Genomic DNA, 27,712 nt, shown 5'->3' on the forward strand with positions numbered 1-27,712 from the left:
ACCGTTCCGAGAACGAACCTTATCCGTTCAGGATAAAATCCGCTCCGGCGCGAGAATCGAACTAGCGGCCTAGCGCTTACAAGGCTGACACGTTACCCTCAGATCTCAGATTTATTTTTTTATTTATTTTATTTTATTATGAGCAGATTTATTTTACTAATTTACCTACAACTTACTAGTGTGTTGAAATTATTTGGCCGCACGTTTAATACAGTGGTTTCGCGCTTGCTTCCCATACAGATGGTCCCAGGTTCGATGCCCACCATCGACTAAAATTTGCTTTTAGTAGATTACCTAATGTAATTTTATAATAATTAAAATAATTAGTTTGCTTTTAGTCTATTAAAGTAAAATTAAAGTAATTTCATACTTGCGTTAAATCGCTTTAAATCTAAAATGTTTACCGTGATGTGTGTTTCTCTTCTCTCATAAAAGTTGGGTGTTCGCCAGTCTAAAGGGGCCTCCTGATAAGGTGACATGAACACCCCGTATATTTCCGACCCCTCGGGTGGAGAATAGATAATATCCCAGAGGAGAGCATACAGGATGGACCTAAAAAAAAAAAAAAAACAATGAAATTTCACGGAGATCTCAAAAATGTAATACCAAAATTCTTGTTGTTTTTTTTTGCAAGAAATTCGGTATTTACAAGGAATTTAAAGAAATACACAAAAGATCTTGTTGTTGTTGTTGTAGCGGCTTTAGCTTTCGCCGAATGGCGATAGCAGAATAAAGAAAAGATGTCTTTTTGTATCTAAAAGTAGATAATACAGGCTGTTTGTTTCAAATCTTACAGACCAGTTCCATACTTGGATCAATCTCTCCTAAGTTTGCTTTGAGTTGTTCCTTATTTAAGTACTGTTGTTGTTGTAGCGGCTTTAGCTTTCGCCGAATGGCGATAGCAGAATAAAGAAAAGATGTCGTTTTGTATCTGCTATACACCGGGGTGATGGTCTCTAGCTCTAGCCATGTTAAATTTGCTCGCTCGAACCACAGTCAACCATCGTGAGGACTTGTGCTTGGTCTTTAAAAGCAGAGAGAACCCTTTGGGGAACTGCCAGCTTGCTAGGCAGAACCCTTTGAGGAACTGCCAGCTTGCTAGGCTGGTTAGGGTTAGCTGTTCTCCTCCCTGTTTATAGTCCCACAGCCAAGAACCCTTTGAGGAACTGCCAGCTTGCTAGGCTGGTTAGGGTTAGCTGTTCTCCTCCCTGTTTATAGTCCCACAGCCAGACGCTAGTCTTCTCTCTGTTTAACGTCCCCTAGCCAGCCAGACACAAAAGATCTTATCAGGCCACAGTGACACAGGGCTTAAATATAAACAGCTGATGGTTCTCCTTATACTAATACGAGGACTATTGGGACATACTGTACAAATTCTTTGTAATGAGTAAAATAAATGCTCATTTGTACCCCTCATATAGGATGAAAGAGTGCCTTTATCCCAGCAGAAGGCTACTACTTTCAGATATTGAGGTCAAAGTCTTAGATTGTCTAGGACAAAATTCCATACTTCGCCTGGGATTGAATACCCAGGAGGGTACCACGGGCGTCTACACCAACGATTCTTACCTGAGTGTAGAGCCTTCATCATGGCGAGATCCTAGGTATCCTTGTTTTGACGAGTGTTGTCAAAACTTCCACGGCCAGGTTCCGGTTTTCTCGTTTGATGTCGTTCAACTTCGCGTAGAGGATCTTGACGTACATGTAACCCGACGAATAACGCCTCAGATAGATCGGCCGATTACCAATGTCTGCCCTGAAGATAGAAAAAAAAACACTTAACAGACAAAACAGACAAAACTACCTAGAGGAAAAGGATATCAACAGATACCTACAAGACGACATGGCATACAAAAGTAAACAAACAAACAAACGAAAGTAGACATCAAAACAGATAAGGTTTGTTCCCGGAACGGCTGGTTTTCTCCTAATGTGTCCTCCTTTTCTCTTCGATTTCGGTGCCATGAGACATCCGCTGTTACACAGTTCCCTCTATCAAACCTCTTTTTTGTACTAAGCACCGTGCTATACTTCTGCAAGTCGCAGGGTTTCATAGGGCACTTACATTGCAGTTTCATCATTCAAATCTGCCTTGAGTAAGTCGAGTGCAGTTCTGAGTAATTCTACAGCTTGGTTAGATTTCAGTTTACAAGCAGTTTCTATTTCAGTGCACAGCTCGTGGGCTTTCATGTATCTGGAAAAAACAAAAGAAACTTATAAATAAATGAAGTGTTGAAGGGAGGACAGTCAAATAATTTGGACATAAATAAAACGGATAATGTACAATCAAAAGAAACTTAAAAATAAATGAAGTGTTGAAGGGAGGACAGTCAAATAATTTGGACATAAATAAAACGGATAATGTTCAATATTTGACTCTGCATTCGTATTTTAAAGAAAAAAGAAATCCAAAAAAACATTTTTTTTCCTTCCTTTTTTGGTTTTATGGAGATTTTCACCACCAATTTTGTGTTCCTGGTAAAAAAAAAAGACCTTTTAAAGAAAAAGAAATCCCCCAAAAAAACATTTTTTTTCCTTCCTTTTTTGGTTTTATGGAGATTTTCACCACCAATTTTGTGTTCCTGGTAAAAAAAAAAGACCTTTAATTTGATATATAGGTCGACCAGGTTTGGATAAGTCCTTCTATACACACAGACACCGAAACGAATACAATAGTCCGTCTACTAAAGGAAGGACGGGATAAAAAAAAATGACGTAAAATGACGGAGCTAAAAACTGCCAACAGCTAGGCTAAGTACTTAGAGTTTAGTTGTTCTTCTCCATGTTTTGAGCCCACAGCCAGCCACAGCCTAGTAAACTTGGAACGTCTCCCTTATAAACACTAGGTCGGGAATTCCATTCCTGTCCGGACCAAACTTTATCCTAAACAGATAAGGTTCGTTCTCGGAACAGCTCGGTTTCTCCTATCCTATCCTTTGTTTCTTCGATTTCAAGACGAAAAGACCACAGTGATAACACAGGTCTCTCTAAAACAGCGGTTTTCAACCTTTTTTCACCCCGCATACCCTTGGGTACCCGGATTTAATCTCACGTACCCCCGCCAAGATCATAATCAGTACCGGGGGTACGCATACTATAGCAGGGCCCAAAGTCTGACATCATCAGAACCGAAGATATCAGGAGCATTTGTCTTGAGCCATGCATGCTTACGGTTAACGAGTCTAACGTAGAGAGTCTTAGCACTTTGACTTAGTGTACAAAACTTCTCCAAGGTATTTAAGTCTATGAGGTGATCTTCTAGTTGATTGTTTTCTTGCCATTCCTTCATTTGAATCACAGACACAAGAACAACCTGGAATATAATAGCTAACTAATTAGTTAATTACTGGGATTTAAACCTGGGACCCGGCGTGGCGGCGTGACCGACATGCATAACACATTGCCAAGTGCCTGATGGGAATAATAACCCTGGGACTTTCTTCTTTTCATTCGCAGTTTATACTCAGCCATTCTGCACCAGTTACCAGTCTGTTCCCTATCTGAGCTACGCATGCGCACTGCAAACATCATGATGGCTGAATTTGAACTTTAAAACTGTTTTTGGAAGGTACCTAAATGTACTAAAAATGTGGTATATACTAGAAAGAGAAAGAAAAGGTAGGTGGTTGATCTTTAGTTTCTGTGTCTATGAGACAGATTGGTATTATTGGGGTGAATAGGTGGATAGAACATTTACTTACTTACCTTTTCAAAGGTTCTATCATAAAAGTTTAAGTAGGTATCGGAATCTTGATCTTCAATGGCCCTTGGAAACAGTTCTTTCCTTGGACTCTTGCTAGGAGACTTTTTGAAAGGAGAATACTTCGACAGATGTTTCTGTGAGCTCTTGGGACTTCTTGTGGGAGTTCTAGGTTCATTTGAAATAGATTCAATGGTTTCTTGTAGATTTCTCTTGTGGCTCCCAGCACCAAAATATTTGTTTGGGTTTCTTGCTATGCTAGGGCTGACATTAATTTTGCCCTTTTGTGGCTGGGAAGAGACATGCGTTATGACAACATCTGTATCTGTGTCCATGTTCAATCTCTTGGAATTACCTGGAGTTGAATCAAGATCTTCCAGTGCTCTTTTCCCGTTTCAATATAACTCTCAGAACATACTACATTTTTGTAAATGGTATACCCATCCGTATAAGCAGAGCTTGTGCTACGGATGGGTATCACACTAGGCTTGCACGCCGAAAGTCCCTGATTCGATTTTCAGCAGGGTCGAAGTTTTTGGGCTCTGTTCTTGGGGTTTGGTGTGCACTCAGCCTCGCGAGGACAATTGAGTAGCGATGAGTAGCAGCAATACCAGTGTAAAAAAAGATTGATGATACAAGTAGATGAAAATTAACAGTAAAGGAGAGGCATGGAGACCCCCCCCATGACTCTTGAACTTTTTCAATAACAACCATTTTGGTAATTATGTGATGACCACAAGAGTTGTGAAGAAGCTCTTTACCACAAAGCATTCATGATTTGATTTTTTTAAACTCTGAATCCAGTCTCACCCCGCCTTTCTCCCCCAGGTAAGGGCCCTCAGTCAGGTGCTCAAGGCCCCCATCCGAATCGTACAGGCCTCCGGGCCCGCCATTCTTCTCGGCGAGGAATTCTCGGGAGTCAAACCCGTGACCCTGTGCTACCACCGCCATATGTACAAGCTGGGCGCCCATTATGTGTCCATGTTCAATCTCTTGGAATTACCTGGAGTTGAATCAAGATCTTCCAGTGCTCTTTTCCCGTTAGCATTTGACATCTCCCTGTTCTAAATAATCACCCAATGTTTTGCTAGGTCTTCTTGATAACCTTTATCATGGACTTATTTAAAAAGAACGCTTGGATACTGTTATTTACAGAGATGAATAAGTAGATAAAGTATTATACCTAATTAAAAAATTAAAAAGAAGGAAAAAAGAAAAAAACACCAAAATCTCCAAATCTGCTCGTTTTCACACTTGAAATTTTGATAAGAATTTTAATTTTCGCGGGAGCGGGAACAGTAGGAGCGCACAGAGAAAAAGAGAGGACTAGTAGAATTTCTTCACGATCATTTGCGCCCGTTTCGATTTTTTTGAAATTCTGAATTCAAATCTTATCATGTCTTTACAATGAAATTTTAAAACATTCCAATACTTAGGGAATGTCTAGGTCTCTAGGTACCTACCTATTTATTTTTTTTATTCAATGAGTAGAACCGTTCCGGTCAGTTTGTACCTCTTGTAGAAATGTAGAAATCGGGAATTCACCTAGACTTTTCGATACATTTGGCAACACCGTAACCTCAAATTTTTCATTTTTAAGATTTACTTACCTAGGTACTTGAAATCTTTTCAAGTTTTCAAAATTTCAACTTCTGATGTTCTGATGTGAAATTGTGAACTTTTTTTAGATTGCCAGTCAGCTACCCATCTTTAAAGTACAAAAAATCTGTCTAAAGAAACTAGGAAAGATACCTATAAAACGACCAAGGCCTGTGAAGCTCAGAAACCTAAGCTGTGAACTGTAATCTCCCCCACTTAAATCTTTTCAAGTTTTCAAGTTCTGATCTTCATCTTCTGATGTGAACTTTTTTTACATTGCCAGTCAGCTACCCATCTTTAAACTCTTTAAAGTACAAAAAAAACTGTCTAAAGAAACTAGGAAAGATACCTATAAAACGACCAAGGCCTGTGAAGCTCAGAAACCTAAGCTGTGAACTGTAATCTCCCCCATCCCTTTAACATAGTGATAGAAAGAACCCCACTGTATTGGAATGAGTGACAGTGATACCCCAGAAACACCCCAGGAAATACTTCTGCAGAGAGTTTAGATATTTCTTACTTGGGCATGAGTTTAGATATTTCTTACTTGGGCATAAGTTTAGATATTTCTTACTTGGGCATAAGTTTAGATATTTCTTACTTGGGCATAAGTTTAGTTATTTCTTACTTGGACATAAGTTTAGTTATTTCTTACTTGGACATAAGTTTAGTTATTTCTTACTTGGGCATAAGTTTAGATATTTCTTACTTGGGCATAAGTTTAGTTATTTCTTACTTGGACATAAGTTTAGATATTTCTTGTTTAGATATTTCTTACTTGGACATAAGTTTAGTTATTTCTTACTTGGACATAAGTTTAGATATTTCTTACTTGGACATAAGATTAGATATGTCTTACTTGGTCATGAGTAATTATTTCTTACTTGGACATAAGTTTAGATATTTCTTACTTGGACATAAGTTTAGATATTTCTTACTTGGACATAAGATTGGTCCCCGTGCGTTCTTCACCTCCCGCTGTTAGATCTAAGGATACCGACGTCTTGTCTTTCCACTACCCATCAGATCTCTTACGACAATACCTAGGTTGATGTGTTCCATTACTTCTGACTTCTAAACACACTCAGTTACTTTTGAAAAATTCAATAGGTATTTCAGTACCTTGAAGTTAAAATTCAGTACTGTTTTTGGACTGTATTGCACTGATGAGCAGTTAAAATTCAAAATTTTTCTTCTGTCCACCATTACACATTTTTTGCTCGCTAACCCTCGGACGGTCTCTCACGTACCCCCCGGTTGGGAATCGCTGCTCTAAAAAAAAGGAGAAAAAAATCAATAGGTATTTCAGTACCCTTGAAGTCAAAATTCAGTACTGTTTTTGGACTGTACTGCACTGATGATCAGACCCCCGGAGGGTCTCTCACGTACCCCCCGGTTGGGAATCGCTGCTCTAAAAAAAAGGAGAAAAAATTAAACTCACTGTTCAAAACTCCTCCTATTCTTGAACACGCAGGTTCGATTCAGCGTGACGGCAGGAAATTTGATTTCCCCCCGCACCGTGCGTACAATGCGTGAAATATAATCATTGAGTCTCGTAACGTGATCGCTAAGCTCGCGATAGAACGGAAACGTGACTAGAAACACGCATGAGAGAAACACGTCCCGTGCCTCGTCTGATAGTTTGACGCAATCGCCCAGGTACTTCTTGATTCTGAAATCAAGCACAGAACTTAATGTAATAATCTCTTAAATTCAATGATTAAGTAGTACTTAATAAGTACACATAAAACACTGCAATTAAAAGAGAAAAACAAATCTTCATTAATAATTATTTATCTTCAATGATTAAGTAGTACTTAATAAGTACACATAAAACACTGCAATTAAAAGAGAAAAACAAATCTTCATTAATAATTATTTATCTAGTATACTCAGTTAGCTTGGAAGGTAGTACACAATAGCTTTGTAAGTGCTAGGTCGCGGGTTCAATTCCCGCCCGAGGCGAACTTTATCCTGAACAGATAAGCTCGTTCTTGGAACAGCTGGCTTTCTCCTACCGACGTATCCTGTCCTCCTTCATTCTTTGATTTTGGGATAGTAAAACCTCTGTTGTTACAATTCCCCTCCCCCCCCTATCAAAAAAAAGAAGAGGGGTGGGGGAGCTTTGCTAGGTATTTCAACACAAGGAAGTGAAGAGTGCTGGACTACCCAGGCCTACAACAGGGTATCAATTCTTACAATTTCTTAACACGAGACTGAATATCTCCTCCAAACATGATACTCCTTTGAGTTTTAACAAACTTCAGTATTGATTCTACAAGCTCTGCCTTCCTTGGACTACAAGACAATTTCAACTCCTTGCAAAAATCTTTCAGCTCATTGACCTGAAGTAGGTTCAAAAGATCTGATAGGTCTTCATTTTCATAATCTGAAAATCCAACAAATTGATTGAAGTAAATCAAGAGGGGCAAGAGTTAAGTTTGTAAGAAATATAGGCAAAAATATTTGGCTACCTAATCATAATTTTGTTGAGTTGGAGGTATGTGTCAAGTACTATATCATACATGTGTACACACCAGTCAAGTGAAGACCATGTCCAGAAATATGTATACCCAATCATAATCAACTACAAACCACTATTTCACTGGCTGTCATGAGTTTAGATATTTCTTACTTGGACATAAGTTTAGATATTTCTTACTTGGGCATGAGTTTAGATATTTCTTACTTGGACATAAGTTTAGATATTTCTTACTTAGGCATGAGTTTAGTTATTTCTTACTTGGACATGAGTTTATTTATTTCTTACTTGGTCATGAGTAGGTAGTTATTTCTTACTTGGACATAAGTTTAGATATTTCTTACTTGGACATGAGTTTAGATATTTCTTACTTGGACATAAGTTTAGATATTTCTTACTTGGGCATGAGTTTAGATATTTCTTACTTGGACATAAGTTTAGATATTTCTTACTTAGGCATAAGTTTAGATATTTCTTACTTAGGCATGAGTTTAGATATTTCTTACTTGGACATGAGTTTATTTATTTCTTACTTGGTCATGAGTAGGTAGTTATTTCTTACTTGGACATAAGTTTAGATATTTCTTACTTGGACATAAGTTTAGATATTTCTTACTTGGACATAAGTTTAGATATTTCTTACTTAGGCATTTAGATAGGTATTTCTTACTTGGACATGAGTTTATTTATTTCTTACTTGGTCATGAGTAGGTAGTTATTTCTTACTTGGACATAAGTTTAGATATTTAAGGGGAAAGAGTTAAGTTTGTAAGAAATATAGGCAAAAAATATTTGGCTACCTAATCATAATCAACTACAAACCACTATTTCACCGGCTGTGCACCTACTCACATAAGGCTGTCCTAGTTCTTATTATGAAGTTACTAAATTTATAGAATTACGTGCTATTTTAAAAGAGTATTACAACTAATCTAAAGAGTGAGTAAAGCTTGTAAGAAATATAAGCAAAAATATTTGGCTACCTAATCATAATCAACTACAAACCACTATTTCACTGGCTGTGCACCCACTCACATAAGGCTGTCCTAGTTCTTATTATGAAGTTACTAAATTTATAGAATTACGTGCTATTTTAAAAGAGTATTACAACTAATCTCTCAGTTCATCCACCCAACCCATGTGAAGGAGGCTTTAACTTACTATTTTCTATCACTCCAGCGTCTTTCATGGTGTACAAATCAGCCACAATATCAGCACCATTTTTCCCATACTTTTCTTCCAAAGCATTTGTCTTGAGCCATGCATGCTTACGGTTAACGAGTCTAACATAGAGAGTCTTAGCACTTTGACTTAGTGTACAAAACTTCTCCAAGGTATTTAAGTCTATGAGGTGATCTTCTAGTTGATTGTTTTCTTATTTAAACCTGGTACCCGGCGCGGCGGCGTGACCGACATGCATAACACATTGCCAAGTGCCTGATGGGAATAATAACCCTGGGACTTTCTACTTTTTATTCGCAGTTTATACTCAGCCATTCTGCACCAGTTACCAGTCTGTTCCCTATCTGAGCTACGCATGCGCACTGCAAACATCATGATGGAAGACCCTACCGAGTATTTGCCGTATCTGACGTCGAAGAAAACGCACAGTATGATGTCACCGGAAGAATTTGCTGAATATTGTAATGCCCTGGCTACCACTCCTGCCTGGGGAGGACAAGTTGAGGTAAATATGAGACAGAGTCATGATGGGATCGAATCCAGTCAAGGCATGGAATTTTATGCTGACAGTAATATTTGAGATTTTTTTTCTAGCAACCTCCATTTAATTTTTTTTTTTTTTGGTTCGTTTCGGCCTACAGAGGACCACGTAGTTCTTACTTCTTATCATGTTTTCTCTTCATCCAGTACATCTTCAGAAAAGAACGAACCATCTGTTGAGATGAGAGAAAATAACGAATGTGTGTCAGACAATAATGAAGCTTTGGATTTGAAACAGAAAGCAGAAGTTCTACCCAGGAATGAAACAAGTGTAGAGAAAGCAAATGAAGACAAGCCTAACGTTCAAACAATGAAAGAAGAACCAAATGAAATTCATATTGGAACAGCAGAGACTAGTGTGAAAACTGGAGTAGAAAAGGAAGGTGATACTGCAACACAAAAAGGAGAAAGAACTGAAAACAATAAAATGACAGTGGATAGTGAGCGTATTGTTGTACAAGAAGAAACTGGCAACAAACTAGGAGACACTGTTGGGAAAAGTAGTGAGCCAAATGTGTCTGCGAAACCCAGCGAAAGTATTATCTACATAAATAGTATTGTCAATAATAGTGATGTTAAAGCAGAACCTAGTAGTGATGCAAACACAGTACCAGTCTCTAACCAAAACATCAGAGACAGCGACAGTAAGCAAACATTTGAAGTCAAAGCCAACAAGTACTTCCCTGTGCCTCCCAAGAAAACAAAACTGGATAGCATTAACCTTCTAAATAGTATAAACTCATCTTGCGATAGTATATTTGATAGTCTCAATAAAATAGCTTCAACTTGTGATAGTGCGATACGGAGTAATGAAACCCCTGTGGATAATAACGTAGACAACGATAGTGAAGTCCATGCTATTGAAACCGAAGTAAAACACACACAAAGAGTACCAAGTGATTCTGAAAGTTGTATGGCATATGTATCTGAAGTAAAAGACACACAAAGAGTACCAAGTGATTCTGAAAGTTGTATGGCGTATGTATCAGTTATAGCACATACTCCAAGTGATGTGGCGAAGGAGAAATATGCTATTGAGAATACAATGTCTGAATCAAAACCCGAGACAAGCTTAAACAAATCCTGTGAAAGTCAAGGGAATTCTCCAGCCGATCAAACTAAAGACACAAACCTCTCAGAAAAAACTACTGGAGTTCCAGAAAACACGAAAAGTGTTGGAAAATCTGCAGAAGTCCGTCGCATCTCTGAAGACGATATAGAAATTATTGAAGACAAATACCCAGGGAACAAAAATGCACTGGAAACAGATGTCATGGTGATCGATGAAGATTCGAATGAAGAAGTGCAAGTCCTGGATCCAGAGAGTGGAATGTTTATCACTGTACGACAGAAGAAAATCAAGGAGACTCATGGAGATATGGAAAATGATAAAGCAACTGTAGAAACAGCAAACAATGAAGCTGCCAACCATGATCAAGGAACTACTAAAGACAAAACCAATGATACAAGAGATGGCACTAAAGAAGTAATAAACAATGAAGTCAGAACGAACGATACGAAAGAAAATACCAAAGAAGACGAACATAAAATGGAAGAAGATGGGATAAGCGAAACAACGAACGATACGAAAGAAAATACCAAAGAGGACGAACATAAAATGGAACATGATAGTATAAGCGAAACAAATAAAGTAGGAACTGAAAGTTTAGATGACAAAGAGACAAAAGACAATGCACAAAATGGAAAAGAATTGAAAGCTGGAAGTGGAAAGGATAATATGGATGTAGAAGACAGTAGTAGCAGCAGCAGCAGCAGCAGCGGTGATGACTCTGGATATTTCTTACTTGGACATAAGTTTAGATATTTCTTACTTGGGCATAAGTTTAGATATTTCTTACTTGGGCGTGAGTTTAGATATTTCTTACTTGGACATAAGTTTAGATATTTCTTACTTGGACATAAGTTTAGATATTTCTTACTTGGGCATAAGTTTAGATATTTCTTACTTGGACATGAGTTTAGATATTTCTTACTTGGGCATAAGTTTAGATATTTCTTACTTGGACATAAGTTTAGATATTTCTTACTTAGGCATGAGTGTTACCTATTTTATAACTTTATAACCTAGGATGTCTAATATAAACATATTTAATAATAAGGTTGGTAAACTTGCCTTGTTTTCAAGTTACCACTCCCATGCCAAACTGTAGAAACAATATCCTATCTCAACTCAACCCGGTACATAACCACAACCTCACAGTGGGAGAAGATAAGGATTCCAAAGAGGGAAGTAAAAAAAATAACTCCATGTGTAAGAAAAATGAAAGGGAATCAAAACGGTCCAGATTATTGAATCTATCCAATATTAAGGTCGTGGGTTCGATTCCTGCCCGGGGCGAATTTTATCCTTACCAGATAAGGTTACGGTTTTAATTGTCAAAAGCTCGTCCACATCTTTCAGCCAAGTGTTCAGTGCCTCTGCTTTATGCGTGTATATGCGCCCCTTCTGTCTACTAATCAGAGTCTTAGCTCTCTCTAGCAGGGCATGCTTGATCCAGCCTAGATCTTTTAGTTTGACTCGGCCTGAGATTTGCTCTAGACGCGCCTCTTCCGCGGTTAACTTGGATAGGCGTTGCTGCTCTAAAGTTCTTAACGCTTGCAGAATAGTGTCTGCCGCCTGGAAGAAAAAAAATCGATTATGTTAAATCTATTGTCAGACCTGGATAAAGAGATTCATAAATTATCCCTGGATGAACAGGGATAATAATAATAATAGTGATTCTTTCATTTTACATATTTTTTTTATTATTATTTTAACCAAGGATAATGGAGCAGTTGCAATTGGGAAAATGTAAAAAAAAAAAAAAATAAGCCGGTTAGGGTTTGGCTGCTGTGATCCCTATTTATAGTCCCAAAGCAAGAAACTGGTCTACTCCCTGTTTAAGGTTCCATAGGTTTATGGTGGAAAAAAATCGCCATTATTATTATTTACTTAGGTACCTTGTGATTATTTTTGAACTGAATCTGATACACTTGAGCAAGGGACTCGAACCAAACCCCCTTCTACAGACAAGCCCATTTGGCTCCAGTCCAAATTTATTCGAGGAAGGTAACACCTCCCTACTTGATATTTATTATCAAACACCATGTGTTCTTTTCAAAAGAGGATTGATAGAGGAAATGTTAACAACATAAGTATTATACCCCTAAAATTGAGGTCGTGGTTATGTACCGGGTTAAGATAGGGAAAGTTGGTAAACTTGCCTTGTTTTTAAGTTACCACTCCCATGTCAAACTGTAGAAACAATATCCTGTCTCATTTCAACCTGGTACATAACCACAACCTGAGGAGAAGGAGGACGAGAAAGCCAGCAATTCGGAGAAAGAACCTTATTTCTTCAAGAAGAAGTTTATATAAGTGGAAATTGAACCAGCAACCTAACACTTACATACATGACAGACACAACACTATTCTCCAAACTATCATTTATTTTTTGTCTATTTCAGCCAAAGTACAGATCCTGAAAAAGTCCAAAGGAGACAAGAAAAAGAAGAAAGAGGTGACCGAACAGATTGCTCAACTTGAATCTGAACTAAATGATATTAAGTGGAAATTGAACCAGCAACCTAACACTTACATAAGTACATGACAGACACAACATTATTCTCCAAACTATCATTTATTTTTTGTCTATTTCAGCCAAGGTCCAGATCCTGAAAAAGTCCAAAGGAGACAAGAAAAAGAAGAAAGAGGTGACCGAACAGATTGCTCAACTTGAATCTGAACTAAACGATAGACATACCAAAGAACTTGCTGAATTGAATGCCACCCAGGTACTTAGCATTGTAAAGTTTCTTCTGTTCTAGCTATAATTTCATCGTAAGTACCTATTGAAAATTTCCAAGTTAAAAAAAGGGTTATCTTAATTTCTTACTTACCTTGGATTTTATTGAATTCAAACCCTCCAATTTGCTAGGTGACTGTCTTAACCACTTCACCACTGAGACAATATTAAAAGTTATTGGCTTTTGAAAATGGCTGGCAGAGGGGGTGCCAGCACTTCCCGTGTGCCGAGACGGTCAAACACTTTTGATTCTGACTGAAGAGGAAGAAGAAGAAGATGGAGGTGGGTTTGTGGAGCCTAAATGACGAAGCAGGAGTCGGTCTCGCGCGGGCAGACAGGGTAGCCCTGCCCCTGTGAGCACCCACGTCACTGAGATAAAGGATATCTGAGCAGTTCCGCCACTGAGATAAAGGATATCCGAGCACCCACGTCACTGAGATAAAGGATATCTGAGCACCCACGTCACTGAGATCAAGGATATCTGAGCAGTTCCGCCACTGAGATAAAGGATATCCGAGCACCCACGTCACTGAGATAAAGGATATCTGAGCACCCACGTCACTGAGATAAAGGATATCTGAGCACCCACGTCACTGAGATAAAGGATATCCGAGCACCCACGTCACTGAGATAAAGGATATCTGAGCACCCACGTCACTGAGATAAAGGATATCTGAGCACCCACGTCACTGAGATAAAGGATGTCTGAGCAGTTCCGCCACTGAGATAAAGGATATCTGAGCAGTTCCGCCACTGAGATAAAGGATGTCTGAGTAGTTCCGCCACTGAGATAAAGGATATCTGAGCAGTCCCGTTCTGGCAGGCTTCGGGACTGATTTAAAGGAAAGGTAAGGGACTCTTTATCAAAGAGGAATTAGAGTTGAGTGGATTGGAACACATGCCTTCAGGCACACTCCATTTGTCAAGGGTTTAGCTTGCTCTTGGGATCAATTTAATTTGAAGAAACCATTTACCTACTGATGAAAAATGAAACAATAATTGCGACGAAAAGTAAAACATTGTGTGTGAGTAGGTTAGGAAGAGTCTAGTGCAACTGTTGAAGCGCCTTCCATGCCTGAAATCACTTTCTCACTCCTACCGGAAAAAAAGTCGATAGACAGAACTTTTTATTTCAGTGAACAGTGATAATTTTGAGTTCTTTTTAGTACGAGGGCCCATGGTAATTTGATTTTGCGGAAAAAAATGAAAAGATCCTCCTGAAAAGGAACGTAGCTGAAAACTGACTAGGTTCATAAAATCACAGAGGATGAGATGGTTTGGCCACGTACAACGAATGGAGGAGAACAGGATGCCCAAAAAGATCTTGAAAGCCATGAATTGAATGCCACCCAGGTACTTAACATTGTAAAGTTTCTTCTGTTCTAGCTATAATTTCATCGTAAGTACTTAGGTACTTATTGAAAATTTCCAAGTTAAAAAAAAGGGTTATCTTAATTTCTTACTTACCTTGGACTTATTGAATTCAAACCCTCCGATTTGCTAGGTGACTGTCTTAACCACTTCACCACTGAGACAATAATAAAAGTTATTGGCTTTTGAAAATGGCTGGCAGAGGGGGTGCCAGCACTTCCCGTGTGCCGAGACGGTCAAACACTTTTGATTCTGACATAGCTGCTGCCAATCTATACAAAGAGAAAAGTATACAGCCACCTCCTCTCTATCCTCCTCTTGAGTACAAGCCAGCTTCCATTGCAAGCACAGATTCATCCAAGTATCTTGTAGAAATGAAGAAAAAGATTGAAAAAGACATGAGAGATTCAAATTCTAGACTGAAAATAGTTTCCGAGCTTGAATGGAAACTGGTGCCAAGTGAGTTGAAAATGAAAGTGACAAAGAGGAAAGCTCCCAGACTAAACATTAACAAAGGGAAAGATATTGATTGGTTGAAGAAGCTAGAAGAACGGGAAAGTATAAAGATTAAAGAAGAACAGGATGATATGGAAGAAGATGATGAAAATGCCGAGAAGAAAATGAAAATCAAAGAAGAAGTGGAAGATGAGGAGGAAGAAGGAGAGGAGGAGGTGGATGAAGATGAAATGATGGATGAGGGAACTGATTATATTCAGAATTATTTTGATAACGGAGAGGATTATATTGATGAGAATGATGATCTTGATGATGGCCCTGTGTATTGAAGTTATGGACTTGGTACTTAGGATGTTATTGATCTCCACTTAACTCAGGAGCTATGATTATCCCTGGGGGTAGCTAAAGCCTTCCAGCCCTATATGTTTGATTGTAGGTATTTAGGGTTTTTGTCAATCAAGCTTATACACAAATGGTCTCCAACATCCATAATATAATAAGAAGGTTTAAAAAACATTGTGATATTACTTAATTTTGTTTTCTCTTGATTAAGCCAATCTATACAAAGAGAAAAGTATACAGCCACCTCCTCTCTATCCTCCTCTTGAGTACAAGCCAGCTTCCATTGCAAGCACAGATTCATCCAAGTATCTTGTAGAAATGAAGAAAAAGATTGAAAAAGACATGAGAGATTCAAATTCTAGACTGAAAATAGTTTCCGAGCTTGAATGGAAACTGGTGCCAAGTGAGTTGAAAATGAAAGTGACAAAGAGGAAAGCTCCCAGACTAAACATTAACAAAGGGAAAGATATTGATTGGTTGAAGAAGCTAGAAGAACGGGAAAGTATAAAGATTAAAGAAGAACAGGATGATATGGAAGAAGATGATGAAAATGCCGAGAAGAAAATGAAAATCAAAGAAGAAGTGGAAGATGAGGAGGAAGAAGGAGAGGAGGAGGTGGATGAAGATGAAATGATGGATGAGGGAACTGATTATATTCAGAATTATTTTGATAACGGAGAGGATTATATTGATGAGAATGATGATCTTGATGATGGCCCTGTGTATTGAAGTTATGGACTTGGTACTTAGGATGTTATTGATCTCCACTTAACTCAGGAGCTATGATTATCCCTGGTGGTAGCTAAAGCCTTCCAGCCCTATATGTTTGATTGTAGGTTTTTAGGGTTTTTGTCACTCAAGCTTATAATACACAAATGGTCTCCAACATCCATAATATAATAAGAAGGTTTAAAAAACATTGTGATATTACTTAATTTTGTTTTCTCTTGATTAAGTATGATTATCCCTGGGGGTAGCTAAAGCCTTCCAGCCCTATATGTTTGATTGTAGGTATTTAGGGTTTTTGTCAATCAAGCTTATAATACACAAATGGTCTCCAACATCCATCATATAATAAGAAGGTTTAAAAAACATTGTGATATTACTTAATTTTGTTTTCTCTTGATTAATATTTGTAAATAAATAATTAAGTGTGTGCTGAAAACTGACTCCAATCCAGATTTTACAGAGAACCTTGATAGGTAATTATAAAGAATGTGATCTTGGTATAGTAATAGTATAGTTCGTTTGTTTTAACTTGGAATACTGTCTCACTCGCTCTCATTTTTCTGTCTTCCTCATAATCTCACTTTTTTTTACCCACGTACTATATTTATATTGATTTTAAATCTATTAGTCCATATAAGTACATAAATATTAGCGAAATAATCAAAAAATTCCATTGCTTTGTTCTTCACTATAATCCCTAATGCCCCATCATACCGCTGAGAGTTTTCAGTTAACCCAGAGTTTAAGGGCCGAATGCACAGTCGTACCTTAATGATTAGGGATTCCTTTTAGTGCTTTCCTAAAATTCATATGCATAGTGGATCCTAAACGTCCTCCTAGTTTTACATTTTAATTTCAATACACTGATGTGCAGAAAATTTGGAACAGATTGACTTTGAAATGGCTGTAAGAGTATTCAATAAAAATGAAAACTGTCCTATTTTTTTCGCATTCCAGTGTATATCGTATCCTTAGCAACCAAAAATCAATCGAAACTGGTCGATAGCAAATGAACGCGATTAGTATCCAAATAGAAGAGAAGAAAATTTAGAAATTATTTGGTATATAATAAATTTCTTTGTTAAGCTTTGAATTTTCATAAGTCACCAATGTTCTTTATTTATCGTTTTCAAAAATCATTAAGCCACAGGTGTACAGTATGAACTCTGGGAAAATTTGTCTTGGAACCTTAAACCAATTTGTTGATGATTTATTTTATGATCTCATGATTGGTCACCCTTGTTAAAAATAGGGAATTGACCAAGTAAAATCATTAAGATTGGAAGGTAAAAAAAAAGAAAACAATTTCTGTAATGAACCCAAAATTTCATTGAATCCATGACCTTTTCATATTGAATGTCAAGAAACCAACTGAGCTACTAATTAGTAAAGCCATTTTTTCCTTTAAAATTTGAATTTGTTCATTTTAATATTTATTAATCAGTGACTGTTCAAATTGAATGTGCCATAAAAAAAGTTAATGTTAAAATGTAAATAAAAATAATAGAATAAAAGTGATCTTTTTATTCTTTGTGTGTGATTAGTTCCATTTAACGTGGATATTTCCCCTGATCTGAGAAGATTTTTTAAAAGGTAAGAAAATTTCCTTTTTTTTCCATTCCCCTTTCCTTTTAATTCAGTTATCTTCGTAGCTCAGTTGGTTTAAAGATCACCTGGTAATCCGTAGTTCGTGGGTTCGATTCTCACAATGGTTTTGTAGAACACAGGGAAAATTAAGCAGGCTGTGATACTTTTTGTTTCACATTAATATTTTACCTAACTGTCTTGGAGTTAATTTTACAATCAATAAATTTTTAGGCTTGACTGAAAAACGGCCTTGATTATTAGGACAAAAAAAAAAAAAAACAAATAGGTAACACAAACTGTTTCATTCTTTTCAGCCTGGCCAGAAAGAGGAAGCAGTCAAAACCAAACCAGAAGAGGGAGGAGACGATATTCAAAATGTCACTGACACCCTGCACGGTACCAAACTGGGCAAAGCTCAGAGGAGGAGAGGAAAGAGTTAAGTAAGTAAGTTTGTAAGAAATATAGGCAATTATGATATCAACCACCATTTCACCAGCTGTGCACCTACTCACATAAGGCTGTCCTAGTTCATATTACTTATGAAGTTACTAAATTTATAGAATTACATGCTATTTTAAAAGAGTATTACAACTAATCTCTCAGTTCATCCACCCAACCAATGTGAAGGAGGCTTTAACTTACTATTTTCTATCACTCCAGCATCTTTCATGGTGTACAAATCAGCCACAATATCAGCACCATTTTTCCCATACTTTTCTTCCAGAGCATTCGTCTTGAGCCATGCATGCTTACGGTTAACGAGTCTGACATAGAGAGTCTTAGCACTTTGACTTAGTGTACAAAACTTCTCCAAGGTATTCAAGTCTATGAGGTGATCTTCAAGTTGATTGTTTTCTTGCCATTCCTTCATTTGAATCACAGACACAAGAACAACCTGGAATATAATAGCTAACTAATTAGTTAATTATTGAATTTGAACTTTGAAACTGTTTTTGGAAGGTACCTAAATGTACTAAAAATGTGGTATATGCTACTTCGAAAGAGAAAGAAAAGGTAGGTGGTTGATCTTTAATTTCTGTGTCTATGAGACAGATTGGAATTATTGGGGTGAATAGGTAGATAGAACATTTACTTACTTACCTTTTCAAAGGTTCTATCATAAAAGTTCAAGTAGGTATCGGAATCTAAAACTGTTTTTGGAAGGTACCTAAATGTACTAAAAATGTGGTATATGCTACTTGGAAAGAGAAAGAAAAGGTAGGTGGTTCACTGGTTCAGGTGGTTGATCTTTAGTTTCTGTGTCTATGAGACAGATTGGTATTATTGGGGTGAATAGGTAGATAGAACATTTACTTACTTACCTTTTCAAAGGTTCTATCATAAAAGTTCAAGTAGGTATCGGAATCTTGATCTTCAATGGCCCTTGGAAACAGTTCTTTCCTTGGACTCTTGCTGGGAGACTTTTTGAAAGGAGAAAACTTCGACAGACGTTTCTGTGAGCTCTTGGGACTTCTTGTGGGAGTTCTAGGTTCATTTGAAATAGATTCAATGGTTTCTTGTAGATTTTTCTTGTGGCTCCCAGCACCAAAAAATTTGTTTGGGTTTCTTGCTATGCTAGGACTGACATTGATTTTGCCCTTTTGTGGCTGGGAAGAGACATGGGTTATGACAACATCTGTATCTGTGTCCATGTTCAATCTCTTGGAATTACCTGGAGTTGAATCAAGATCTTCCAGTGCTCTTTTCCCGTCTTGGTTGTGTAGAACACTGGAAAATCAAGTAGGTTTGTTGAACCACACAGGCAAATGTGTAGAACAACTAGTTACCTAATAGATACTTTTTTAAACTTAATTTTACAATCAATGAATCCTTATTCCTTATTATCAGCTACATAGGTTGTTAGTCTAAACAAAAAACGGCCTCAATTATTAGGACAAAAAACAACTAAATAAAACAAACTCTCATTATTTTCAGGGCGACAAGAAAGAGGAAGCAGTCGAAACCAAACCAGAAGAGGGAGGAGACGATATTCAAAATGTCACTGACACCCTGCACGGTACCAAACTGGGCAAAGCTCAGAGGAGGAGCGACTTTATTAGGACAAAAAAAAAAAACAAATAACACAAACTGTTTCAATTTTTTCAGCCTGACAAGAAAGAGGAAGCAGTCGAAACCAAACCAGAAGAGGGAGGAGACGATATTCAGAATGTCACTGACACCCTGCACGGTACCAAACTGGGCAAAGCTCAGAGGAGGAGAGAGAAGAAGGAGAACGAAGCAAGGGAAAGAGAAGCGAGGATTAAGGAGCAGGAGAAGGAAAATGTACATGGTGTGAGGAATAAGGAGATTGATGCCATCAAGAAGATATTGAAACAAAACAAGCTCATGATCCATGAGATTCCATCTGATGGAAATTGGTAAGTAGATTAGAGTGAGTCTTTTTTAAGCTTCTACGAATCTACTTATATTCTTCCCAATGGAGCAGTTGCAAATGGGTAAAAATTATAAATAAATGGTCGATTCCTATGTAAAAAGTTGGGAAAAAAAAGTCGAGTCCGAAATTTAATGAGCTGCCATCATGTTCGTCTATCATGTTGACCAAATTTAATTCATTGTAAGCGCTAGGCCGCGGGTTCGATTCCCGCCCGGGGCGGATTTTATCCTGATGGGATAATGTTCGTTCTCGGAACGGCTGGCTCAAGGTCGAGTCCGAAATTTAATGAGCTGATTTCTTAGAGGTGCCATCATGTTCGTCTATCATGTTAACCAAATTTAATTCAAATCGGATAACCAAATTTAATTCAAATCGGACAACCAAATTTAATTCAAATCGGACAACAAAATTTAATTCAAATCAGACAAACCGTTTGAGAGATATGGTGAATCACAGACATGTAAAAAAAAAAAAAAAAAAAAAAAAAAAAGAGGGCGATAAAAGGTCGAAAATTCAATTTTTATTTTCCGTTCTAATAAAAGAGTTCAAAGATGCGTGACGTCCGACTTTACGCAGTTGTTTTTTTAGTCCGCTAGGTAGCGCCAGTATGCAAGCACGCTTGTGGAGGAGCAGAAAGAAATGCGCAGAAACGTATGCGCACAAACGATCTTCTTTTCACTTTCTTTAAATCCTAATTGTATACAAGGTATAGGTTGGAACTCTAATTATTTATAGGAAAGCATATTGATTAGTGTAAAGTGGAAACACAACCCTCACGTCAGCTTGTGATTTTGTGATCCTCCGAGAATGCTCAAACCAGTCTCCGGGCATTCTTGGAGCAAAGATTTTAACACAAGATCATAGACCCGGAAATGATTTGTGTACTAAATAGCCAAACCCTTGACCCTTGAGCCAGGCGAGCCAAGCCAAGGGGAGCAACCAGATTTTTTCGATAAATCTAAGAGAGGACAGGATAAAAGAAATGTCAGCCGTTCCGAGAACGAACGTTTGGAATAAAGGGTTAATCGCACCGGGTGGGAATCGAACCCGCGACCTAGCGCTTTATTCGAAATCGAACCTAAACTTCGGATATTTGGGCTCTAATAATAATTAAATAGTGCTTATTTATACTGCTCGTATAGGACTGAAAAGCCCCTTCACTCCAGCAGTGGGCTACTACTACGATTGTTTTCAAATTCGCAAATCACATTGAGGATAAAATTCCATACCTCTACTGGGATTGAACCCACGCCCTTCTGTTTACCAGGCGAGCGTTTAGACCACTACACTACAAGGCAGATGCGCTACCCTCCAAGCTAACTGGCAATGTCCTAGGTTCAATTCGCCCCGGGTTAGATTTTTTTTACTTTATTTCCTCGTGCACCGGGCGGGAATCGAACCCGCGACCTAGCGCTTTATTCGAAATCGAACCCAAACTTCGGAAATTTGGGCTCTGATAATAATAGTGCTTATTTATACTGCTCGTATAGGACTGAAAAGCCCCTTTACTCCAGCAGTAGGCTACTACTACGATTGTTTTCAAATTCTCAAATTACATTGAGGATAAAATTCCATACCTCTACTGGGATTGAACCCACGCCCTTCTGTTTACCAGGCGAGCGTTTTGACCACTACACTGCAAGGCAGATGCGCTACCCTCCAAGCTAACTGGCAATGTCCTAGGTTCAATTCGCCCCGGGTTAGATTTTTTTTACTTTATTTCCTCGTCACTCCAGCAGTAGGCTACTACTACGATTGTTTTCAAATTCTCAAATTACATTGAGGATAAAATTCCATACCTGTACTGGGATTGAACCCACGCCCTTCTGTTTACCAGGCGAGCGTTTTGACCACTACACTACAAGGCAGATGCGCTACTCTCCAAGCTAACTGGCAATGTCCTAGGTTCAATTCGCCCCGGGTTAGATTTTTTTTACTTTATTTCCTCGGGCGGGAATCGAACCCGCGACACGTTAACATAGAAACTTGCACTTCTCCTGCTTATGAAACTTGACTAGGTCGCCTATACTAAGTCTCGTGAACACCAGGCCCGGTCTGTCTACTTCATCGTTAGGGGCGGCGCCCGAATATTTCATCACAGGCACGGACGATTTTCGCACGAGCCTCATTTGTCTGAGCTGTTCCAGGGCCTCCTCGTAGGAGGGCAGGCCAGTGACTATCGTGTAGGAGGGGAGGGAGTCGGTGTCAGGGGAGGGTATGGGGGCCGCCGTCGGGGGCCGGCTCTCGAGAACTGAAATGAAGAGAAAAGGGGGAGTATTAATTGAAAAATCAGGGGACCCCAAAACGGATATTTCCAAAAATTTCCCGAGATTTTGAAAATTTGGACCGATTTACATTTTTATCACTAATATACCTTCTAGTAAGCTTTCTAAACGAAATTCTGTGTCTCGTAAAATTTGGGTCTGTTCCCTATAAATTGGTTAATCGGCGCAAACGGACGAATTCACCACTAAGTTTTTTTCCCTCAACCCTCACATTCTTTTTATAATGTCCTACACGGAGAGAAAATCTAGGGTGCCGGAAGCATAACCGAGTGACTGGGTGCCTGCACTCTAATATTGAACTCTACATCAGGAAGCTCGACACTACTATAAAATTCGAGCAACCTAAATAATGTGAAGTAACTCAATGATAGAGTTCTTCCACCCTAAGTTTTATAAACTTGTGGCACCCTATCACTAATTTTTTCTACGGATATTTCCAATAATTTCCCGAGATTTTGAAAATTTGGACCGAGTGACTGGGTGCCTGCACTCTAATATTGAACTCTACATCAGGAAGCTCGACACAAAATTCGAACAACCTAAATAATGTGAAGTAACTCAATGATAGAGTTCTTCCACCCTAAGTTTTATAAACTTGTGGCACCCTATCACTAATTTTTTCTCAGTGTTCGCCAATTTTCCCTCTTACCATGTTGATGCCACTGCTGGTACTTGTGATATAGAAGACACATACAGACGCACGTAATGGACGAGAACACCATAAGGGTTAAAGCTATCACAATGTATACTTCATTAACTAGATGTTCCTCCATAGATTCCAACTCCACCTGAAATCAACACCATAAGGGTTAAGGATAAAATCCGTTACGAGCGGGAATCGAACCCGCGACCTAGTGCTTACAAGGCAGACAGGTTACCCTCCAAGCTAACTAGGCTGGCTTTGTAATCTTGCGGTAGTTTGGGCAAATATCGCGAGATGTCAGTTTTGAAATAAATAGTTCGCCAGCCTAGTTAGCTTGGTTGATAGCGCGTGTAAGCGCTAGGCCGCGGGTTCGATTCCCAGCCTGGGGCGGATTCTATCCTGAACGGATAATGTCCGTCCTCGGAACGGCTAGCTTTCTCCTATCCTGTCTTCCTTCTTCGATTTCGGGACGATAAGACCTTAGCAGTTATAGTTCCGTCTATCAAACATCTTAAAAAAATCATTTGAGCCATTTCTTGCCCAAATTTTTCAACCAAACCTTCGAGTCTTATACCAACTTATGTATGCGTGATTATGTGAAATCATTCGAGTTAAAACTTCCAACGCGATTCGCTCGACCACTCACCTCATTCATAATAATGGTCCTATTGTCGTTACTAATGTCCAATATAACGGAATGATGCTTGCTGATCTCCAACAATGTAGTTTCGTTCAGGACCAGGGTTCGTTCTATAAACGCCATTTCTGTAGTCGTGATCAGGTCGTCCACAGGGGGCATGATCCGTTATACGGTTCGTTGTGTCAGCGGGATGATTCGTTATATCCAGCGATAAGAGAGATTCCTTATATATCAGCAAGATTCGGGATTCGTTATATCAGGAGGATCGACTATAACGAATCCTATACAAAGACTCTTTGTGGATGTGGAATGATCCGGGGCTCGTTATACCCACGGGAAAGGCTAGTGAGATTTCGACCTCTTAGAATGGCTCCTCAATTGTGAATTTGGATCTCAGATGGGCGTTTTTGTTAGGTCTTTTTGAGCTCGAATAGGAATGGTAACGGTATGATGGCTCTCATTTTAACTTTGCGTTGTCCCAAACGAGGCTGAGGGCTTAGATGAAGTTCTGAAATGAAAGCAGAAAGAGACGTGTGTTATTTTTGAGCATAATTACGTAGATGAAGAAAGCGATATCGGTGTTGTTGTTGTTGTTGTTGTAGCGGCTTTATCTTTCGCCGAATGGCGATAGCAGAATAAAGAAAAGATGTCTTTTTGTATCTGCTATACACCGGGGTGATGGTCTCTAGCTCTAGCCATGTTAAATTGGCTGGCTCGTCCTGAACCGCAGTCAACCATCGTGAGGACTTGTGCTTGGTCTTTAAAAGCAGAGAGAACCCTTTGAGGAACTGCCAGCTTGCTAGGCATAGAGTGAGGAGGCATACAGGCATACTACGGGATGGGCATGCTATGACACAGGCCACATGCGTCTAATGTAGCAGTTGTTTCATTGCTACGAAATATTCTGAAATGGAAGCAGAAAGAGACGTGTTATTTTGAGTTGGTCCAGTGGGGCACGGTTGGTCCAGTGGTAACGCTCTTGCTTGCCATGCAGAAGGTCCCGGGTTCGAATCCCACCATCGAAAAAATTTGTACTCGTTTTTCGATTGCAAATATTTCAACGGGTTACTTTCTGGTGTTCTCGTGTTGACCCAGCACCTAAATGGGAAGTATTGTGTCTCTTCTCGCCCATCTGATGAGAGGCATACTACGGGATGGGCATGCTACGACACAGACCACAAGCGTCCAATGTAGCAGTTGTTTCATCGCTACGAAAAAAAAACGGGGGGGAAACACTCATCTTTAAAAAAAAAAAAAAAAAAAAAAAAAAATACCATAGTTATATTACAATCACATTTAAGCCGTCTTTAAAATACCTAGTTGAAATTTTTAAAGTTGATACGAAAATAAATTCTCGTTTACAAAACCAGTGGTTAATCTGAATCTTTACAAACTCTACTCATTGTAATATTCCGCTTCTACGTGATAAATCCCGATACACCAAACAGCGAAGCTGCTAACTGCGACAGCCAACCACCACGGCAGCAACAAGTAAACTTCAGCCAATCAATTATGGACCAGCCAAAACTAGGGACAGTCTACACCGGGAACCAGCACAGTTAACAACCATTGCTATAGCCAAAACGCAGGGATTTCCAACAAAGGTTTATTCTGGAACGGCAAATAACCAGGGCATGCCCAGAAGTTATGGAAGCCAGGTATAGTCAACAAACTCAGCTGAGAGTCATCGTGAGCAACCACAGATCAAATAAGTCTAATGCTAGCAGTTTGTTTATTGTAAATTGACTAAATGGGGGTATAAACACTATACTCACTTCAAGTGTTGATTGGTTTTTATCGCTTCTATTAGCATTATCAGTTCATCTACCACCTTTATATCCAGCCAGCTAGTTAGTTAGTTGGTATTGAGTCTGCCTTGTAAGTTAGGCACACGGTACGATTCCCGCCGGGTGCGCGAATTTTATCCTGGTGTAATGTCGTGCGGTCGAACGGCTGGCTCTCTACTATACTGGTATTCCTTTCTCATGGATATCGTGACTGATAGACATAGCATTAACCTTGAGCTGTCAACCTCTGAAAAGAGAAGAAAGAGTAAAAACTCACATTAGATCCAGTACGAGTCAAGGTCAAATGAGTGATAGTCCATGAATGGATTCTATCGCATGTCTTCTCAGTTCATGACTCGTTCCGAAGAAACTGGCAGAGAGCCAGAACCCCTTAAAGTAACAAGGGGAAGAGATCAGTATAATAGGTTGTAAGAAATAGATAGAGAAAGAGAGAGATGGAGAGGCGAGAGAGAAATTTGAGGGGAAAGAGATAATTGTACAAAAGGGGTCGTCCTTAAATTTAATAAGTCCTTGGACATTTAAAGGAAAAATTGACTTTAAGAAAAAAGGAACAGGAAGAAGAGGAACAAGAAGAAAAAACAAGAAGAAGGAGAAGGAGAGAAAAAAGGAACAGAACAAAAAGAAGATGGAAGAAAGAGGAAGAAGAAGAAGAGAAAAAAACGAGAAAAAGGAGGAGAAAAGGAGCAGGAAGGCAAAACAGCGAAATACTTGACCAAAACGACAACAATAGAAAGGAAAGGTTTTAAATAGGTAAGGGAGAGAGAAGAGAGAGAGAGAGAGAGAAATAAAGGTCTGTGTCCTTTTTTCTTCTCTTCCAACATTCTTGAGAAATCTGTAGTTTTTCTATCTTGTTACCTCTTGCAGATTACAGAGCATTCTTCCTTTCTCTTAAGTCAATATGTGACCTTTAAATTCCAAGGAGCAGGGGATAAGTTAAATTTAAGAGAACGAGCACGACACAATGTAAGTGGTAATGCGACAGAGATCTAGTATGTACGTTGTATACGCGCGCACAGACCTCAATTTCGCGTCTCTCCCCTGTAGACGCGCATCGTCAGTTCTCTACGTGCTATGATCTTCTTACTCTAATCATATAATGAATTTTTCGTAAATACGAAAATCCGCCTAAATTCAATCTATCTGAGTCTCCTTCCCCTTTGTTATTCTTTTTTGTATTGGTATACTGGCTTTGTGACAAATTTTTTAGTTCTTCTCGTGAAATCACTAACCTTGCCGTTCTTCAGGTCCGCCAATCCTTTGTGGACCTCTCTCTCATCTCATTTGTCCTCTACACCTTTCACCAGATTCCTTTGTCCTTTCAACCTCTTTTACTTTTTTGTTCCGCTCCTTATCCTTGGATTGTTGAACTATTTTTAAGTCTTGACTCTCTGGTACGAGGAAACTATAAGCTCTAAAAGATTAAGTTTCATTCTCAGGATCATATGTACTAGATTCAAGTGTACAAAAAAGCCTGTCCTTTCTATCACGCTTGTTTGAGTCGCAGACCTTATAAGAAAGAAAACATTATACCTAAAGGCTCAGCACATCACACTAACGATAGGTTACTCACATGACTATGTTTTCATACCTGGATCATAGGTCTGTCTGTACTAGGTAAACAACTCATGATCTGGTCTGTCATTGTCGGGAACTAACTAGTCAGGTCTTCAATTATCTCTAATAAGGATTACTACCTGAATACCCGCAATATCGAACAGCAAATCAACATAAATAAACTATCAGATAATTACAGGAAGATCATCTAGACAAGTGTGGAAATTAACTCATGATCCATGTTCTACCTAGTCAATATGTCTAAGGAAATAAAGAATATATCAATGTCGAAACATGGAATAGAAATTTACTTTGTTATCATGTACTGTGAAATATATGAGACTTCAAATCATAACCCCTGGTGGCACCAACAGACAGGTAATGATATTCCTATGTGTAAAAGGAGCTGATAATTGTCGTAGTCTGATATCTAGAAGACAGGACCCATGAAAGAGAAAACCCAGGGAGAAAAATTTGAAATGATTTTCAACCAAGAAGGTAATTTGGACGGATTTAAATTTTCGTATAGTGTCGATGTAAATTAGTTAATCGACCTGGAATTAATATGAATGATAGAGAGAGGAAGGAGTGAT

General features: G+C 38.6%; 4 protein-coding genes and 1 long non-coding RNA gene across 6 annotated transcripts; 2 read left to right on the top strand and 3 right to left on the bottom strand.

Annotated features, from left to right (window-relative positions):
* Nucleotides 1-1,587: 1,587 nt before the first annotated feature.
* Nucleotides 1,588-19,499, bottom strand: LOC103513906 (fanconi-associated nuclease 1-like). The gene is made up of 6 exons (XM_017445998.2): nt 19,117-19,499; nt 18,437-18,689; nt 7,499-7,688; nt 6,741-6,971; nt 2,066-2,194; nt 1,588-1,756 (listed from the first exon to the last, which is right to left on the bottom strand). The coding sequence occupies exons 1-6, from the start codon at nt 19,444-19,446 to the stop codon at nt 1,588-1,590; spliced, it is 1,302 nt and encodes a 433-aa protein (XP_017301487.1). The 5' UTR covers nt 19,447-19,499.
* On the bottom strand, nt 11,908-12,534 carry LOC113469367. Its single transcript, XR_003392812.1, has 2 exons — nt 12,465-12,534; nt 11,908-12,141 (listed from the first exon to the last, which is right to left on the bottom strand). It is a non-coding gene; the product is annotated as an uncharacterized LOC113469367 (long non-coding RNA).
* On the top strand, nt 14,707-16,296 carry LOC108252954 (DNA-directed RNA polymerase III subunit RPC7-like). Its single transcript, XM_017446004.2, has 2 exons — nt 14,707-14,968; nt 15,711-16,296. Exons 1-2 carry the CDS (start codon nt 14,872-14,874, stop codon nt 16,205-16,207), a joined length of 594 nt encoding a protein of 197 aa, XP_017301493.1. The 5' UTR covers nt 14,707-14,871; the 3' UTR covers nt 16,208-16,296.
* A 118-nt stretch (nt 19,500-19,617) lies between the features above and the next one.
* LOC103513909 (deubiquitinase OTUD6B) lies at nt 19,618-20,176 on the top strand. The gene is made up of 3 exons (XM_017445999.1): nt 19,618-19,641; nt 19,730-19,828; nt 19,901-20,176. The coding sequence occupies exons 1-3, from the start codon at nt 19,618-19,620 to the stop codon at nt 20,174-20,176; spliced, it is 399 nt and encodes a 132-aa protein (XP_017301488.1).
* Nucleotides 20,177-21,578: 1,402 nt separating this feature from the next.
* LOC103513900 (protein commissureless 2-like) lies at nt 21,579-24,286 on the bottom strand. Of its 2 annotated transcripts, XM_026826997.1 has the most exons (4): nt 23,764-24,286; nt 23,124-23,262; nt 22,135-22,440; nt 21,579-21,912 (listed from the first exon to the last, which is right to left on the bottom strand). In XM_026826997.1, exons 1-3 carry the CDS (start codon nt 23,914-23,916, stop codon nt 22,163-22,165), a joined length of 570 nt encoding a protein of 189 aa, XP_026682798.1. In that variant the 5' UTR covers nt 23,917-24,286; the 3' UTR covers nt 21,579-21,912; nt 22,135-22,162. The 2 variants fall into 2 exon arrangements, with proteins under 2 accessions (XP_026682798.1, XP_008476975.1); XM_008478753.3 differs by lacking the exon at nt 21,579-21,912 and having other exon boundaries at nt 22,039-22,440.
* Between the last annotated feature and the right edge of the window lie 3,426 nt (nt 24,287-27,712).

The sequence above is a fragment of the Diaphorina citri genome, unplaced genomic scaffold (genome assembly GCF_000475195.1).
Source record: "Diaphorina citri unplaced genomic scaffold, Diaci psyllid genome assembly version 1.1 scaffold1043, whole genome shotgun sequence".
NCBI classification, from domain to species: domain Eukaryota; kingdom Metazoa; phylum Arthropoda; class Insecta; order Hemiptera; family Psyllidae; genus Diaphorina; species Diaphorina citri.